This window comes from Camelus ferus, chromosome 27 (assembly GCF_009834535.1).
Source record: "Camelus ferus isolate YT-003-E chromosome 27, BCGSAC_Cfer_1.0, whole genome shotgun sequence".
NCBI lineage: Eukaryota > Metazoa > Chordata > Mammalia > Artiodactyla > Camelidae > Camelus > Camelus ferus.
Genome location: NC_045722.1, coordinates 10,946,430 through 10,964,682, shown reverse-complemented (window position 1 = coordinate 10,964,682; position 18,253 = coordinate 10,946,430). Strand labels below are relative to the sequence as shown.

Below are 18,253 nucleotides of genomic sequence, written 5' to 3'. Positions count from 1 at the left end.
GGTTGGTCCCCTCGGTGCAGATCTGTAGGGGAGAGAGTCCTCCCAGCGCCACAGCATCAGGGAGCGGCTGCTCCACCCCAGCTGCTGCCATCTGTCATTCAGCGATGGCTCTGTCTCCGTGTCACTGTCACCTTCGAGTTCTAGTCCTCAGGAACGTCTTAATCTTTTAGTGCTATACATGTGTTTGTAAGCTGTCTCAAATCTTTCAGGAAGTTGTGCACTTCTAAGTACGTTAATTACTTGTTCCGCAGAAACTCCCTTTTTTTTTCTTTTGAGGGAGGGGGGAGGTAATTAGGTTTGTTTGTTGGTTTGTTTGTTTGTTTATTTATTTTAACAGAGGTACTGGGGATTGAACCCAGGACCTCGTGCATGCACACACTCTACCGACTGAGCTATACCCTCCCCCCACATGGAAACTCTATATTGCAAATTTACCTACTTATTCATCTTCCATCAGTTTTTAAAATTGTAGTAAAATATCCATAACATAAAATTCACCCATTAAATGTACAGTTCTGTGGCATCTGGCACATCTGTAGAAACTGTCTTAGTTGACTTCTGTGTCACCAAGTTGCCAGGTGCCCAGGGCTGCCAATGCAGTGAGGGTGGTGGGCCCCTCTCGACGCCTGCACACTTCTGCTCCTGCCCGTGGGGTCATGTGTTTACTGAGAGCCAGTTGTGTCATTCTCAAACATATTTATGGCAGTTTTATTTGTTATTGCAGTTATGTAATATAATTACTTCAAACAAGTGAAATATGAGTACCTAAAGAGAGCTGTTGTTTTTATGAAAATTCAGTTGACTTTCAACTTATATATAATGAGTGAAGTTTCTCAGGGTTCTCTGATGACTTTCCTTTTGGAAAAGCCTTCAGGACAGCCTCTGAGCCATGAACGGAAAGAAGATTACTTACCTGCCTCCTCCGACGTCACAGGACCGAGGGCGCCCTGACAGGGACTGGATCTGGGGAGAGATACAGAAAGCGGGGCTTACTCATCGTAAAGCCAAATTCAAGTTTTTAAAAAGTGTCTTTGCAGGTATCTTGGAGCCCCAGTCAGTGCAAGTCAGAGCCAGCACATGTAAATAAGCATCCTTGCAAAGCAGCCATTTAAGTTTTAACTAGACTTTTTCAGGCATAAGGGAGATATAATATTAATGCATTTTCTTAATTTTGATACTTTCTTAATTTATCTTCTAGATGGAGATTATTTCCTTCCAAAAGGCCAATATTTTTCATATAGAGCTTTAAAACAAACGTTTATTTTCCAATTGGCCTCAGAGGAAAAGAAGAATACAGAAAAACAAAACAAGGTGAAAAGAGAAGAAATCACCATTAGAAGAAAATAAATATTTCAACTAGAATCTAAGTTCCAGGATGTGGGGGAGGAATCTTTATTTTGTTTATTGCTGTATTCCTGCACCTAGGATGCCTGGCAACAGGTGATCAGTAAATGTATGTTTAAAAAGATGAATGAACCTATTGACTTAACTCTTCTCCCAGAAATGATTTATGGAGACCTGCAAGTCGGTAAGAACTAGGAGAGGTAAAGACCTCTTCCGAGAGAGAGCATTCCCTGGTACTGGGGGAAGAGTGGGTGCCCCTGCCCCCTTTGTGGGGAAGATATCACGTCCTCTGATAAAAGCCTCCAAAAGCACCTGTGCCTTCCACAGCCACAAACACAGTGGGCTGCTTCTACATTTAAGTATGTGAATTTAAACCACCTCTTTTTTCCCCCGAAAGATTGAACACCATAACATCTTGCTTTTACAAAAGACCTCTCGAGCCCACCCTGATGCTGACGATGACTTTGGTAGACTTGGCAGCAGAAACTGGAGCTGAACCAAAGGAAGCCTGAGCAGACGGGGATGGTCAAGTCCCAGGCAATACAAGCAACGTCAGCAGTGCGTCTGACGGCTGGGACAGAGGCAGTGTTTTCTTTCAGGGGCAACAGCTTCCCCACGGGAAGAAAGGCCAACTCCTGGCACCGTGGGACCTCCCTCTCTTCCATGGCAGGTGAGTTTACAGAGAGAGCCATGGTGAACGTCAGGGACAAATAAATACTCAATGGCTCTTAGAAACCATTAAATGGAGGACTTCCTTTCTGACTTCCAGAGGATTATCTTATGGACCAGCAAATCTGGACAGAAGCTGGTGACTGCTACACAAAACAGAAAAATCTGCCTAAGACCTGTAACCAGTTTTCGGCGCTTCTAGTACCTGGAATGAGATATGAGGGACCAGAAGGCTTCTCTGAATGAGTAAATTCACATGAAAACTACAAAGTCCAGAGATCACTGTACTAATGTATCAACACAATTGTGATCACTTTTATTTGAACCATCATTCCCTAGTATAGGCTTCCTGTCTCTGTCCCAGTTCAGTCCCAACGCACATCCGCTCTGCCTTTTTTCCCAGTTCCTCTTGTTTTCTCCTCCACGATGACCTCTAAAGTACAAATATTCAGTGCCAACAAACATAGCTGAGTGCTGTCCACCCACCTCCTTGGTCTCCCACAGCTGTTTTGGCAGCGGCTTGGGAACGTTTACCAGATTCTCTTCTTTCAGTGGGCCAGGGAAAGGCACGGCTGGAAGGGAGAAGAGGCACATTCACTGCATTAGAAGGCAGCCAGCCCGCCTTCGGCTAAATTATCTTTGTAAACATGACTGATTTAACATATATGCATGGACCATCTACGAGGGAAGGTGTCTTGAGCATTACTGTGGGGCCTGCACAGATGAGTAAGATGTGGATTCAGCCTGTGAGGACTTTAAACTCTAGTCGGGAAAGGCCAACACACGAATACCCACCCACGACTGGAAGGAGAAGCAAGGGGAGACTCGCAAGCGCAAAGGGCTGGGTGCTGCTGAAAGGGCGGACCAGGAAGAGCCCATGCAGGCCTCCGGACCTCGGCACTGAGAAGCCCTTTAGGGACACAGGAAACGGGCTTTCCCAGAGAGGGAAAAATAAGGACAAAGGCCTAGAGAGAGAGGGAGTGGTGGGCAACCATTGAGCAGAGCTGTTCTTTTCAACTGGAGTGTAGGGTAAGTGGGGAGGTGGCAGGAAGTAAAGTTTGGGGAACTCGAGGCCAGACCAGGGAAGGCCCTGCAGACTTGGCAAGGAGAGAATGAAAAAAAGGGATAAGGAGAGACCCACAAAAATCTAGGAGAGATGAAATGGGCATGGTAACAGAGAGAGAGAAGGAATACCTTATGACAGACATGGTGGCAGTGAGGCGCCTTGGGCACGGGCTGGGAGTGGCAGGTAAAGAGGAATTGAGAACCCAGAGGACTGGGCTGGGCAGCTGAAGGGCCCTGTCCTAGCTCATCAGTGCTGTAAAACTGCCTGGGTCTGTACCGAGGGGCCATTCCAGGGCCTTCTGCTGTTAACGTTCTGCCAGGTAAAATGGGAGGGCTGAGCCATCAAACAAGGGAAAACTTTTTGTTCTTGGAGAGAGGCCAGGAGATAAGGGCCAGCTGTCAGGGATGAAGGGACCTGATGTCAGGAAGGGCATTCATCAGAGAGACGGGTGACTGCTCAGAACTACCAATGCTGTTAGGTTCTGGTGACCATGTCAGCTCCAGGGTGACTGTCATGACTGTCCTGTCTTAGCCCCACACAGGATAACAGACCCCAGAGACAAGCCACTTAAAACAGAGACTGAAATTTCAGAGTAAATTCTGAGAACGGTGCAATGTTCCCTGAAGTTAACCTCCTCGGTGCCATCACTACGGCAGTCATCTCTGCCCAGACAGTCCAGGCTGTATCAGTGAGCCCAGGGGTCTTTCTTAATCCTGACATTCAAACCACTCTCTTTTGGAAAAGCTTATTTTGTCAACATCCTTGTCTGGCTTCTGTTTCTTCAAATGTTACCTTGGCTAATTGATAACACACACTGCTTCAGAAATGTAAGCTCCATGAGGGCAGGGCCTTTATTTTATTCACTGCTGGGCAGTGCTTAAAACAGTACCAGGTAAACACTGGCCCTACAGCCCCCTCTCAACAAACTGGAGGATAGGAATAATAGGTCTGAGAGCCTTTATAAAGCAATACAATGACTTAAGAATAAAACATTGCTCTGAAAGGTACTGTTGGATGACAGGAAGAGTTTCAAGGCTGATGGAGGTGGCTTCACGGCTCAAGGCTGCTCTTCATTACAGTCTGGCCACAGGAATACGGCTGGAGTGCGTACTCCAACGCCTTAGAGAGGATGGTTTCCTTAGAGCAGGTTCATTGGGTCTAGTCTATTTTCACATCCAAGACTGGCTGGGAATTCGTCAAAGAACTCACTGGGGGAATGCAAATGACTGTGAACCCATTTCTTTATTTCTGTCCTCGTGGATTAGATATTTATTGCTGCTTCAACTCTGATTTTATTCATGGCCTAAAGTGGCTTGCCGGGAAAAGGCGTATCCAGGATGATGAAAGAGGACTGTGCCTCTGGGGCAAGATGCTCCTCATTCATCATGTTCCCCATGAGCTGATCTCTGCAATACATAAACCTAATATAGTTGTTCACTCTCAGATTATGAAAATTAAATTTCATATTATAAAGTTTCAGGGAAAAGAAAACAGTGCCTGGTACTGAATGGGTAAATGAACTGTGTCAGACCCTCATCAGTCAATGGCTCTGAGTGTCACTGAGTAGCTAGCTCTCCAGCATTACTTTAACCAGCTTTATGAAACTCATTATCTTTTGCAAGATTTGCAATTTCATTTTGCAATCAATTTGTATTTTTGTTGCACTGTTTATTTCCATCTGTCAATTATTGACTCACAAAACTGTCTAAATGGGCAGGGAAAGACAGCTGAGGAAGGCAGGACATTGGAACAACTAATGGTTTAAGTGACTGATTCATTAATATTTTCACGTGATACAAATTTTGCCCTCTTGCACAACCTTGTGACTGTGGGACTGTGGGGACTCAGATGATAAGAAGCCTTTGTAATCTAACCACACATTTCCTTTCTCGTGGCCTTTATCATGGCTAGCCCTAATTTTATAGAGCATCTCAGGAAAGGAAACCAATCAGCAGTTGTCAGCACTTGGGGAAGTCCTGAAAACGTGAGTATTAATTAGTTCAGATGTTGAAAGAAGGTTATGTATATTACAGTCAGTACCCAACTCAGCACAGGTAGGCGAAATCAATTCATACCTTCCCCATGTACATCGTTCTCACCATCACAGAAACCTAGTGGGAAAGGAAAAAAAAAACCCACTTTTATACGATGCTTTCATTTGCATTCACGGATTAGTAACTCTTTCTGATTCAAAATAGAATTTTGAAAATCCCAAGGCAATTTTGGCACGTGGATGTTCTTCTAGAGTGTGTTAGCACTTACACTAAACTTAAAATCGATATTGCTAATTTATGTCTAAAGTTGGTTGCTATCTACTTCTTTTTCTTTTAAAGTTATCTCAGTCTTAAATTTTTTTATAGTCTTTGTCCTGAAAGAACAATTTACAAAGTCTGAGAACCTCTATTCAAATCGTAGAGTAATGAAGTACACAGATAGAAACTCTCCTCCAAATGCTTTGTCATGGAAGGAAGGGGACGTAACTCAAAAAGTCTATATCACTGTTTCACACTCACCATGAATGTCTAGAGGAACAAATTGGAAGTTCCATGCTATATGTTGTATTTATATTTCTTACAGTCAAGTCATTTTAAAAGGAAACTTATCTGGAGTCTCAGTCAATTTGAATAGTATATGTGATAGCTATACATGAAGTTTTAAAATTTTGACTGGGGATAAATTCTGACTGAACAAAGTATTTTTAATCCATAAAATATATTGCAGATGACAAGTACAATATACCCTGTTGGTCCAAGCTAAAAGCAAAAAATTGTGCCAAGAATGTTATATGTTAGCATTCTCCTTGGAGCAATCAAGTATATAACAAATGAGTTTTCGGTATAAAATCAGGACAAATTTTTAAGCTCTAAGCCTTTAAATATAGCTTACTTCAGGTTTAAGTATGTTTCTGGATAAGCTTAATCTATAAGTTAACCTGACTAGTCTATAAAATTTAAACTAAATGTTTAATAATCATTCATTCAACACATTTAAATCCCTGTGCTAGGTGTGGCCAGGCAATAAATAGGCATAGGTGAGAAGATAGAACATGGAAGCAAAGTCTGTATCAGCTGGAAGATACAAAATGTTAGCGGAGCCCAGCAGCTGGGCAATATTGAGAGTCCCCAGGAGCACAAAAATGAAAAATTAAGCATGCTCATACAGACAGTTTCTCCCAGGCCCATGGGAAAAGAATCCAAGTTAGTGACTGAGAACTTTATTCAGTGCACATAAAGACCACCTGGGCAAGCTTGCTAGGAGGCATACTCATGGGCCCAAACCTCACAGATTTTCATTTAGAAGCTGTGGGGGTGGGCCCAGGAATCTACATTTTTAATAATCACTCAGAGGACTTTCCTGCAGATAGTCCCTTTGAGAGGCCTGGACGAGGCTGTGGCGTCACCCTGATCGCACACACCTGAAGAAAGGCAGCGTGAACAGAACACTGGGAGGCGAGGTGCAGAGAGACAAACGGTGTGCTGCTCTACAGTCAGCACTACCAACAGGAGGAGAGAAGCTTCTGATTCATATTCTGGTGTCCCTGGGACCCTCACACTGGGAAAGACCATTCAGATCACTAAAAAGTGACTATTCTATTACAGATAAAGAACCGAGTTTTACACGGCAATGCTGAAGCATCTCTTCATTATCAAGGCACCAGTCACTCTGGGTTTAAATAGTAAGGTCAGTTTTCAATTTAATTAGCAAGGCTGACCCGTCCCTGGAACTTGAGGACTCAACTGAGGGCTACCTTGTGGAACCACCTGAGTGGTGTGCAGACATCCCACATAATATCCCTTTAGTGTCACCCTCTCTGTCAGGCTGGAACAGAAGGAAGGCTTCATGGAGGAGGTGGCACCTGGGTTAGGCACTGAAGGACAACGATGAGGATGATGATAATAACAGTGGTATTGCTGGCTCGCTATGTGCCAGGCACTTACTCAGCAACTCAATGAGGCAGGCGCTATTATCACCCCCAACATCACACTGCCAGGAAGTTTCAGGACTAGGCTTCTGACCTCTGTGCCTTCAGAATGCCTACCTTGCTGCACCTAGAGGGATTCAGACACTCAGGAGTGAGGAGGAAGACAGCCCCAGTGTAAAGACAGGAGGAGGAAGAGGAAGAGGGGGTCGAGGGTAGGGGTGGAAAGGAAGGGGGAGGGCACAGCTGGGTGGAGAATGGTGTAGTTGGGCTGGAGCTCAAGATGGGAGGAATGGGAGATGAGGCTGGATTGAAGGCATCTGCCAGTAATTTGGCGTGAGGTAGAGAATAGAAGGTTTCGGTTAGAGAAGTGACATGACTACAGCCAAACTTTAAGGTTTTTCTTGGTGGGGGAGGGTAATTATGTTTATTTATTTATTTTAATGGAGGCACTGGGGATTGAACCCAGGATGCATTCTACCACTGAGCTCTACCTCACCCCTCCTCCCAGCTAAGCTTTAGAGAGACTGTTTCTGCAGCAGAGTGAGAGATGGATTGAGAGGAGAAAGCCTAGAGGCAGGGAGACGAAGTGGAACATCACTCTAATAGTCCAGGCAAGAAGGAAAGAAGTAGGGTATTTTCTGGCAGTAAGGACAGAAGAGAGGTGGCAGATCTGAGATACGCTGCAGGGACAGAATGAACAGGACTTGGCTACCGAGCGGGTGTGAGTGGTATGGGAATGAGAATCCCAGGTTTGGAGTTTAGGTAACCAGAAGCATGGTGGTAGCAATAACTGGTATGTTAGCACCAACTCAATGTATAACCAAAATGTCCAAGCCTGGACTTTCACTACTGGATAAAAAATATCATATGATTCAACTATAAATAAAGGGATAAAAATAAAAAGGAACGAATTGTGACTGGATATCTAGAAACAGAGGAAACTCATATCAGTGCCCCAGGGGATGGGACAGCAATGACCAGGGCTGAATCTATGTTCCAAGAAACCTTGAGGTCTCAGAGCCACTGAGGGCTGACCTCCTAAGTGTAACCAAGACCGTGTTCCCGCTCCCTACTCCTGTGCCCGACGAATCTAAAGTAACTCCTAGCACGGTCTTGATTTGCTGAATAGAGGCAGAGGCAAGAGGCAGGTTCCGTAACTGGAGTGTGTCCTTTAAGAAGCCTTTGGTGCTTCAGCCTCCCCATCTGGGCCTTCCTGCCAACTGGGTGACACTCTTGCCCCTCTCTAGATCTGGGATGCTTTTGCCAACCCTGTCTCCCTCCTCTCTGTTCAACCAGGGTCATGAACAGGCTTGCTTATTTCAGGGTTATTTGCATTTTAAGCCTTCTTAACTATGCTAGTCAAAGGTACTGCCTATGGAAAGGTTACTGAAGTCCAAGGAACGCCTCTTTCCCAGGGAGGAGCTCAGGGTCATAGTTCTCAAGGCTGGGAATACTCAGCATCAACGGCTCCAGCTGCAGGTGCAAAGAAGGCAACTAGCATGCCCTCTCCTGCCTTCAGCTCTAGACTGCTCCCTGAAAGGACAGGGGCCACCCAGCCCCTCCTCCATTCACTGGATGATGAGTAGAGGAGAGTTAGGGACAGTCCTAGACTATGGGACAGGGCAAGTGTCACAGTGGTCTCATGCTTACCCATCTCTGCACGTGTGTGTGTGCATGTGTGCGTGTGTGTGAGAAATGACAAACTGCACATGCTACCAGGGAAATGATCGATATTTCTCTTTATAAATTCTGGATGATTAAACAAGAAGAGAGAATTATAAAAATCTTGTTTGGTTGTATAAAAGTTTATTTCTATCATTTATTACAACTACTTACCATGTTTGCTTAATTGTTGTGCAGCTCAATAACCATTATGAAAATTACTAACCATGTATCAGACTAATGGCTTTGTTTTCTTGGGACACAAACCTCTGCTCACAAATGTATCACAGTCTATTGCTTATGTAGTTAAGATATGAGCAGATGCTCCCTCATCATCTGCTTACAAAAAAAAAAAAAAAAACAAAACAAGTGGGAACATTAACTGAGGCTACATCATTACGCTCAGGAAAGATTCCAAGGGAAAGAACAGTTATTGCTTCTCCTATGGAGCCTAATTCTGGGCTTCAATTATATTTTCCCATCACTTTTTAAATCTTTACTTTATTTGGTTGGTCCCATAATAAGAAATACCTTTTTGCAAAGCTAGTCGATATTTTTAAAGTCCAAAAGGAAAGAAAATGAAAAACTTTAATGAATTACAGGGGGAAAATACATGAAACTATTTAAAATAGCTCCCACCAACAAATATAATTCTCCAGAAATAATTCCCATCCTTGGAGACTTGAGTAATATTTTAAACACACTGGCTTTCCCATGTAAACACATCCATATTTGGATGTGTTTCTGAGTTCTGCTATACTTGCAAGGCAACTGTGCAGAAGCAGGCACCCAGCTCAGACTTTCAAGCTGGAGGTCAGTCCACCTTCCACAGTTGTCAGAAATTGGGGCCCAACAATTTCTCACTGCTGATTTGAAAAGGAGTGCCCACTCTGACTCTAAAGTCAACCTGGGAATTCTGCTCTGGGATTTCTTTCTTTCTTCCTGCTTTCCTTATTGCTCTGTCTACTACGATCAACATTTACATTCTTTTGCTTTTCTTACTCATCCTCACTCACACCTTCTGACACTTCTCACCTCTTCCCTCCAAGGCTACCTCACTCTTAGCATAAATATTTCACTCAACTAATCACTTTCTTTAGGTACTTGTTTCTCTCTACATGCAGGCCTCACAATCTCACTTAAGTTACCTACGATTCCCTTGTTCTCTCTAGGTCTTTGGCCCTTTCCAGAAAAGTGTAAACTTTAAATAGAGGGCAACACAAATCAAGGAATGGCAGAGGCGGAAATGCAGCTCTTTATTTGGGGTTCTGAGTAAAAACCTATCAGTCTGGTTCCCTTCCAATCCAGGGAGACCGAGATCTTGCTGCACTCACCAGCATCCCCACTAATAACAGTCTCTGCCTTTTTTAGGCTTGTATATTCCTAAATCTCTACCTATACAGAAGCTAAACTACTCATCTTCCCATATGTCCCACTTTTCTGATCAGTGAGCAGTGGTCCCTTATCCAATTCCAGCATAATTGTCAGCTTTATTCTCATATTCCCATGCGTGGAGGCGGCTAGGAGGCCCTAACCGATTCTAAAAGATCTCATACTTTACAAGCAAACAACCATTTGGGTAAATGCAGTCATCTCTGAATTGCACCAAGAGAACAGAAACAGCATTATTACAACAAATACAAGGACTGTTAAATCCCATCCCCACTATATGCAAGGAAATAAGACATTGAATGTTCTCTGCAGAAGGAGCAGAGACTATTTAGGCTTTAAATTATCTAAAAAGTAAAGAAAACCAGAAAAGCTAGTATTATCTTGGCCAAAGATTCCCCTGTTTGTGGACAAGAGTCGATCTGCATTGGAATGGATAATTCAGGACAACTGTTCCTACTAGATTATAAACCCCAGGAAGGCAGGCTTGGAATGTGTCTCAGTCAATCAGACTTGTTTCATGGGCAGGTTAGATGTCAGCAACCAGAGTGGTTTTAGCGAGTGCTCTGTGCACATAAGCCATTGAGTAATTTCTCCACACTTCTCCATCACTGAGGGCTCCTCTGTGCCAGGCGCTGTGCAGCAGGTGAGACCATTAAGAAGCTAATTGTCAGAAATCTACATGGAGCAACAGAGAAGCACATCCTGAGAAAAGCGGTCAAGTGACACAGGTGCCAAGACGGCCATCTATATTTAGGAGCTTTGAGACGTTAGAAGGACACAGGGAGTTCTGGGCCGGCAAAGGGAGAAAGGTCAAGGTGGCCCCACAGGCATGGGGTCAGAGCTGAGGGTGCTGGTCAGGTAGCCAGGAGTAAGTTAAGAGAGGAAAAGATGGGAGCAGGATGAAACATTAATAAAACCCCAAGGGGTTCAAAGACTTGGGGGAGGGGCTAGTGAGTAAGGAGAGAAGGGAGAGAGATGGGTGGGGGGCCAGACCCTGGCATTCATGTCATTCCAAACTGAGAGATTTGGACTCTCCTGGAGGTGAGGTTTTAAGCAGGCAGTAATATGATCAGATTTGGGTTCACTCTGGAAGCAGATGACATGAATCTCATCCCCACTCCTGGTCACTTCTGGCCTCTCTCCACCCTTTTACTCACCCTGCCCAAGGGTGGTGGAACAGTGACCACAGAAGAGTGGGGAACAAGCCAGCAGGTGGTGCGGCTCCCCCTTCCCCTGCCCAGGGGCGCGCCTTCCCTCCAAGAGCCTGCCTTCTCTCTTGGCCCTGCCCCTTGGTCTGATCTCCGTGCTCCTCCCCTGGGGGCCGCCCTGGGCCAGTGCTGCTGGCCACTCGGGAGCCAGCCTCCTTCTGGGGTCCAGTCGTGATAGGCATGGACCCACAGGGAGAAGCCACTTCCTCTTGTCAGGAATAAAGGCAGTATTTACCTCCATCTGGCACTTCTAGTTTGAGTTCTCAGTTTGTCCAGAGCCTGGATGGGAAGAGAGGACTTTCAGAGAGTCCAATGTAAAACTAGACTGAGAGGACACTGGACTGGAAATAAGGAGATCAATTAGAAAGTTTTGATGAGTTCCTGCAAAAATAATGAGGGCCTAAAAATTGGAGAGTGTGGAGTGGAGGAAGCTTGAGGGCCAAGAGATGCCAAGAAGAGAGAATCTGCGGTGGAGAAGGCAGGAGAGGAGCTCTGTTTCACTTCATTATGAACACACACATTCCCCTGCTGGGAGCTTTGCTCTGAAGACCACGAACCCGGGAAGTGCGGGCGCGGTTTCAGCTTTTCTCCTCCTGGGCCTACAGGACAGAATGAGCAGCACAGAGCTGGCAGCTGGCCCGTGTGTCTTACCCATGTATGAGGCAGGCCAGGCCGATGGGCCCCCTCCTCCATAGGGGTCTTGGGGCTTGGTGCTCAGAGCACTTGTGTGAAGAGCAGAATCAGAATTGGTCCTAGGAGAGGGAGGAGAGAGTCTGGCTGAAAATCCATTTTTTTTTCTTTAGTGAAAATGCAATATTCTTCACTGAAAATTACCAACAGGAGAGAAGGCAAGATCAATCGATTTACAATCAACCAAAAAAGGAGGGGTCTAGACCTACCTGAAGTCCTTTACATCAATAACAGCCTCTGGGGATGGCCCACACCCAAAAGACTGAAATTTGTACTTGTATGATCTTATCTTTTGAAGCTGATGGCATAAGGATCTGGTTCAACAAGACAGACCTCAGATTCGTGGCTTCCTCTAAGAAACTTCTCATTTTTCCTTGCAACTCCAAAGATTGCTGTGACAGTATATTCTCTGTGGCTGCGCTAGACCTTCCCTGTCTGAGAATAACTCCTCCTACATGAAGGACCGCCGAAGCAGGGATGCTCAAACACTTTCAGAGAGAATGCAATGTCAAGACAACTTTCAAAATACTACTAACGTGTTCTCTGCCCTTTCACTCTTGTTCTTTCGTAAGCACAGTGGTTTTTCCAGCAGCTATGTGACCCATAGCTGCAATGCCGCTGCAGACCCAACGCACAAGCAGACAGCACAGCTTTCTCCCAGGGATTTGTAAAAGGTACAACAACGTCAGTCTTCTCAGTAAATTAATTCGTTTCAGAAAATGTAACTGTGCTTCTTTTAAAAAGATACTATTTCGGTTGACATTATTACATGTTTATTATTTTCTCTTGTTATTTCTAAATGCATTAATGAGTATCTTCTAGAAATCTCTCAACTTAACTTCCAAAATCAATAGCTAAATGTCAATAAATATACCCACATAAACAAACAATGTTTGAGGGCTTCAATGGTTTTAAGGTTCAAGGGAGTCTTAAGACAAAAAGTTTGGGAACCACTGAACTATAGCAAATTTCTGAAATTCTCCCAGACAGCTCCAATTTGTACACAGCTTCTGCTCCAAGAGCTGATTATTTACTTATCTCATCCAAGGGTCAAACCGTCTGCCATAAAAAGAACTTGAGAGAGACTTCAAATTAGCTTAAAATGCTTCTTCTGTGGTCTGTTCCAGGGGATGGCCTCATGCGGCCATTAAGCCATGTGGCCTGACTGCACCGTGGCTGTGTTGTGCTCAGACAAGGGAGGGGCAGTTCAGAACCTGTGCGATGCCACAGGAAGAGCGTGGACGCTGTGGTCAGAGCACCCTGGGTTCAGATTCCAGCTCCTTTACAGATTCAAAGAAACTCAAGAGAACATCAGTCAGATGCAGAGGGACAACTGGGAGAATCTGAATATAGACTGGGTATTAGATAATATTTGGAATTATTGTTAATTCTGTTAAGTGTAATAATGGCATCGTAGTTATGTTTTTTTAAAAAGGTTCTAATCAGCTTTCTACTGTTAGAGATATTTACAGGTAAAATACTCTATCTGACTGGTGGTGGGATGGGGGTGGGAGGTACTGGGGTTGGGGGGTGGGTAGAGAAGAAACAAGACTGGCAGAATGCTGATAAGGACTGAAACTGAAGGATGGGCACATGGACTTATTAATCTTTCCCCTTTTGAGAATGTTAAAATTCTGCACTATAATTTAAAAAAAATCTCAGTTCCATCACATGTTAGCTAAGAGGCCTTAGACAAGTCATTTAACCTCTTAGAACGGAAAATAATGTACATTCTTATAGGATGGTATCAGGACTGAAAAAAATGTCCTATGTAGAAAATTTACTGTGGAGGTCCGGCCCAAAGTGATAATTTAACAGCTAACATCTATTGAATACTTAATGCTTCCCACCTTTCTTATGTATCTTATTTAATTCTTGCAACCATCCCTTGACACATAGGTACTATCATCTCCACTTTCCAGATGAATAAACTGAAGCATAGAGAAGTTAAGTCACTTGTTCAAGGTCACAGAGTAAGAGGCAAACCCCGTCGTCCCACACCCAGACCTCACGTTCTCATACAGCTACACTATACCAAGCAGACATTCATTACGTGCTGGGAGATTTGGATCTTCGTTTTTTAACACTTCATATGGACACAACTGATATAAACACACTCTGGCAAATGGATGATATATTAAAAACATCAGGACAATCAAGTTGATTGGTCTTCCACGTTAAAGTTTATTTCTACTAGGAAATCAGCCATGTACCTGTTAAGTGCAGATGTTAGCCTGAACCCAGGGTGCTTCTCTTCCTTCCAAGCAGGCTGCTGCCTTTAAAAAACAGAACAACATAAAAAGAAAAGAAGTTCAATCCACAGGGAGCAAAGGAGATCCTCCAGCCTTGGGTTTGAGAACTGGCTCTTCCACTTACCCCGCTGCACGACCTGAGGAAAGTCACTTCACAACGCACCACCTCATTCACTTGGCTCATCATTGTTATAAAACGAGGTCACACTGAGTGATCTCTCCAGCTCTTGTGATTTCTGATTTCCATGACAAAAACTGTCACAAATCCACCAGAGCAGGATGAGTGGATGAGCTAGCTGGGCATATAAGAGTTTTGGTTTTCATTTTTAAAGGTCAAACAAGCACCTTTGAAAATATTTTGAAATAGTTCAAATCTATGGCCAACTCCTCTTCAGGGGATGGGAGGTCTTACTCCGGACGTGTGTGTGGAGAGGGCGCCCTGACAAGCTCGGATGCAGAGACGCTGCATTCCCAGGCAGATGTCCATTGAGAGGAATACAACTGGTACAGTAACCCAGTTTATGAAAACAATAATCTCACGAATCATCGTGCTTGTGCAGAAGACTGTTTTTCTTGGATACAAATTTTTAAAATCTGTTTCAAGATATCTTTTTATGATAAAATACTGTGTTTATCCTACAACCATGGATCTCAAGATTCTTGAGGGTAGCTGAAAACCTATTGGAGGCAGGGGCCAACTGTTACCCACCTTCACACCAACCTTTCCCAGGTCCTGAATACATCGTCTGCAGTAATTGCTGCCAGTATTTGCCCAGAGAATGCACGGACAGTAGACCTCAACCCAGAGAGCTAAATGGTTTCAAATGCCTCCGAAATCTGACTAGGTGATCTGAAAATGACACCACATACCCACTGGATGTAGCCATCTTTTCAGTTAACTGTATATTCTGTCACTCTCAAAAATACTCAGTTTTGGGGTGTATATTCTCTCTATACAAAAATACTCAAAGAGACCCTAAATCAAATCCAACTTTAGGAGCTTACTAAAGCCTTTGTTCCTTTCAGTGGCTTGCCAAGACACCTCATATATTCAGATATAAGAATACCAAATCAGAGTATTATGTTTATAAATGTATTCCAAATGTGTTTCTATTTGGTCTTAAAGATGAAGATCTAGATTTACTTAAATAACTTAATTTTAGACTCTTATATAAGCATATGATTATGCATAGAAAGAACTTCACTTTTACAAGAGAAAACAAGAGTCTGTGCTTTAGATTAGAGATTTCTAAAACAACATTCAGGATGGGTAAAATAAAGTGAAACCGTCCAAAAATAGCACATGCCCATCATACCTTTGGAAACATGGCTTGCTTACCTGGGCCAACTCTCATCCAGAGGCTGTGAGGCGTAATTAGCTCCAAAAGTACCACCATCAAAGTAGAGTTTTTAATAAAGGAAAAATAAAATGAATGGAAAGCTGATGCAGAAGTAAGAAGCTGGAATCGTGGGGCGTTAAAACAACTGAGTTGTGGGTCCTTATCTTTATCGCTGCATCAGACAGCTCTTCCTCCACGCATTCTCTTACCAGCTTCCTCTGGAAAAGTCTACTTCTCTGTCTTCTAACCAGTGCCATCTTTGCTTGGTTCATCGGGGGTGTTTCTTACTCTTTTTGCCAGCCTAGCATCTTTTACTTTGAAGAACTGCCTCCACCCCAACCCGAAACCTGGGAAGCCTGGCATTCCCCTCCCTGTCCCACGGGATGCTCCCAGGCCCAGCATTTCCAGTCAAGGCAACTTATCCCCCAGTGATTGGTTCAGGGATGATGGGCTCATGATATAAACAGGACCAATGAGAGTGCTTTTGAGGAGAAAAAAGGAGTGTCCCCAGTGGAGGTGGTGAGCTTGAGGACCATGTGAATCTGGGTTTCTCTCCCTGGAAGTCAATTCAGAGGGAGCACCTCACAGAGACAGAGTCTCAGTGCTACTGGACGGGCCCCTAGATCTAGCCTGTGGGCTTCTAGTGATGTCAGCCAATACATTCCCTTTTCTTCAAGTTGAGGGTTCCTGTTACTTATCGTCAGAAGGGAACTGCATTAGGTTTGTGGAGAAATGTTAACTTCCCTGGGTTGTCAGGGGCCCCGTTCCATAAATTCTGTATCCTTCCCTGGGTCTAGCCTTAGCACATCTTAGTGTGCCTTCGCACATCTTCCACATGCACGGAAAGACAAATGTGATGCTACACCACTCATGCTGAGGACAGCAGAGCCATGTTGGTTAATTTAGTTAATTATACCCATAGAATAGCCTTCTTAAAACATTTTAAATAACATTATTCTCCTGCTAAAAAAATCTTCAGTGGCTCTGTGTAAAAGAAGCCATCATGAGCTAGAGCTCAGGAAGAGACGGGAGCCTTGATGAGAAGGGACTATGATGCAGGTGGAATCTGGCACCGGTAGAACTTGGGCACTAGTGAGTTCTTAATGAAATATTTCCTTTGCCAGGAGAAGCATTATGATCACAGCTTCACTTCCTGTGTGTTAGTTGTGTCATGTCTAGCTACCTTATTTCTTAATCTGAATCTTAGTCAGTACAATAAAGCAGACATTTTCAAAAAAGAGACCCGATATTTCTCCAACATTAACTATTAGGCTTAATGCTTGCAAAGTACGGATTAGAACAGAGCCCAGTAGAAGACAGGAAAGGAGAAGGTGAGAAAGAAATAAGAAGGCCCTCGGAGAGAGGAGGCACTGAGCCTTTCTCTTTTCTGCAGGGTGTGATGACTCTCTGTCCAGAAAAGCTGAATTTCATGAAGCAGAAGTTCACCACTTCTTCTGGTGCACTGCCACCCTTAAAGTCATTAAGTCCAATTATCTAGACAAGTGATACAAGTTAGAATGCAGTGGTGTCGTAATAATGCAATGATCAAACATCAGTTATTTCAATGTTGAGGTGTAAGTTAGCATTGTAGCCTTTCTGATGTAGATTAACAACACGGACATGAAGTAAATTCCTGAAATTATAATATGGCTAGACTGAAGGCATCTAAAGTTAAAAGATGTGACATCTGAGCTCTCTTAATTCTCACCATCACATCTCATTTAATGGATATTTACAAACCAAAGAACTGTTGGCATCAAGAGAATCACTAATGTTAGCAGCTTACAGTTAAACTCAACAGAGGAAAACACCGAAAAGGTTTATTTGTTCTTCTGAAGATTTCAGAAAACTTTGTTCAGGTGACTAATTACTCCACAACACTGATACGTCTAAAGAACAACATAAAAACAGGAAAAATACCCTTATTTGTAAACTTGAATTTACCATTTAATTCAGCAAACATTTCCAGAGTGCCTGCTAATTGCCAGCAAACAAACAGAAGAGCAACGCAGGTGACAGGTTTTTAACAAGCCAGACCAGCTCCTCACCCATTACCACCTTAGTTAAGCCTAAGTCAAAAAACAATCCCACGTCATAATGGACCTTTTTATCTATTCCACTCTGCACTCCTGTTGAAGCTCCTCCTCTCCTGCCTTCAACCCTAATGGTCCCAAAGTTCTGTGGCCTCACAGCCTCTCTGCTCTGCTCGCATCTGCTTTCATTGCTCTCAAATGGACAGGATGGGGAGAGGGTCTCAGCACCACTGGGTACCAGGTAGAGTGGGGGCAGGGCAGGAGGCTGGAGAGGCCGGGTACTTTGGGAAGAGCGCCCTTGGAGACTCTGTCAGCAGGCCCTGACCCCTGTCCTCCATGCTCGCCTTGGTCGGTCCACACATACATTTGGCTCCAACTATCACCCACAGTCCCACTCCTGAATCCATACCCCCAGCTCCCAACAGTTCTCGTGAACTCCAAGTTCACATTTCCAAATGCCTACTCAGCCTCTCCACCAGAAGTACCTCAAATTCTACTCAAAGCCCAACTAATCATCTTCCCTCTCATCTTCTTACAGTCCCTCGTATTCAGTGGAGGGCGCCATCCACCCAGGGGCTCCAGCTGGAAATCTCAGAGTCATCCCAGTCTGTTCTCTCTCTCCCCAAGTCCCCGCGGGTCAGTAGAGGAAAATCCTTCCCCTCACGCTCCTGCCTC

At 44.1% G+C, this 18,253-nt stretch overlaps 1 protein-coding gene across 3 annotated transcripts in view; it reads right to left on the bottom strand.

Moving 5' to 3' along the window:
• The window catches only part of CRTC3 (CREB regulated transcription coactivator 3), an 87,776-nt gene that overhangs the window by 17,949 nt on the left and 51,574 nt on the right, over positions 1-18,253 (bottom strand). For all 3 annotated transcript variants that reach the window (XM_032469346.1, XM_032469345.1, XM_014565968.2), the window contains exons 4-9: positions 15,545-15,606; positions 14,167-14,229; positions 11,915-12,015; positions 5,155-5,190; positions 2,500-2,585; positions 914-963 (exon numbers count right to left, since the gene is read on the bottom strand). In XM_032469346.1, coding sequence (XP_032325237.1) covers positions 914-963; positions 2,500-2,585; positions 5,155-5,190; positions 11,915-12,015; positions 14,167-14,229; positions 15,545-15,606 — 398 coding nt within the window. The remainder of the gene's footprint in view (positions 1-913; positions 964-2,499; positions 2,586-5,154; positions 5,191-11,914; positions 12,016-14,166; positions 14,230-15,544; positions 15,607-18,253) is intronic.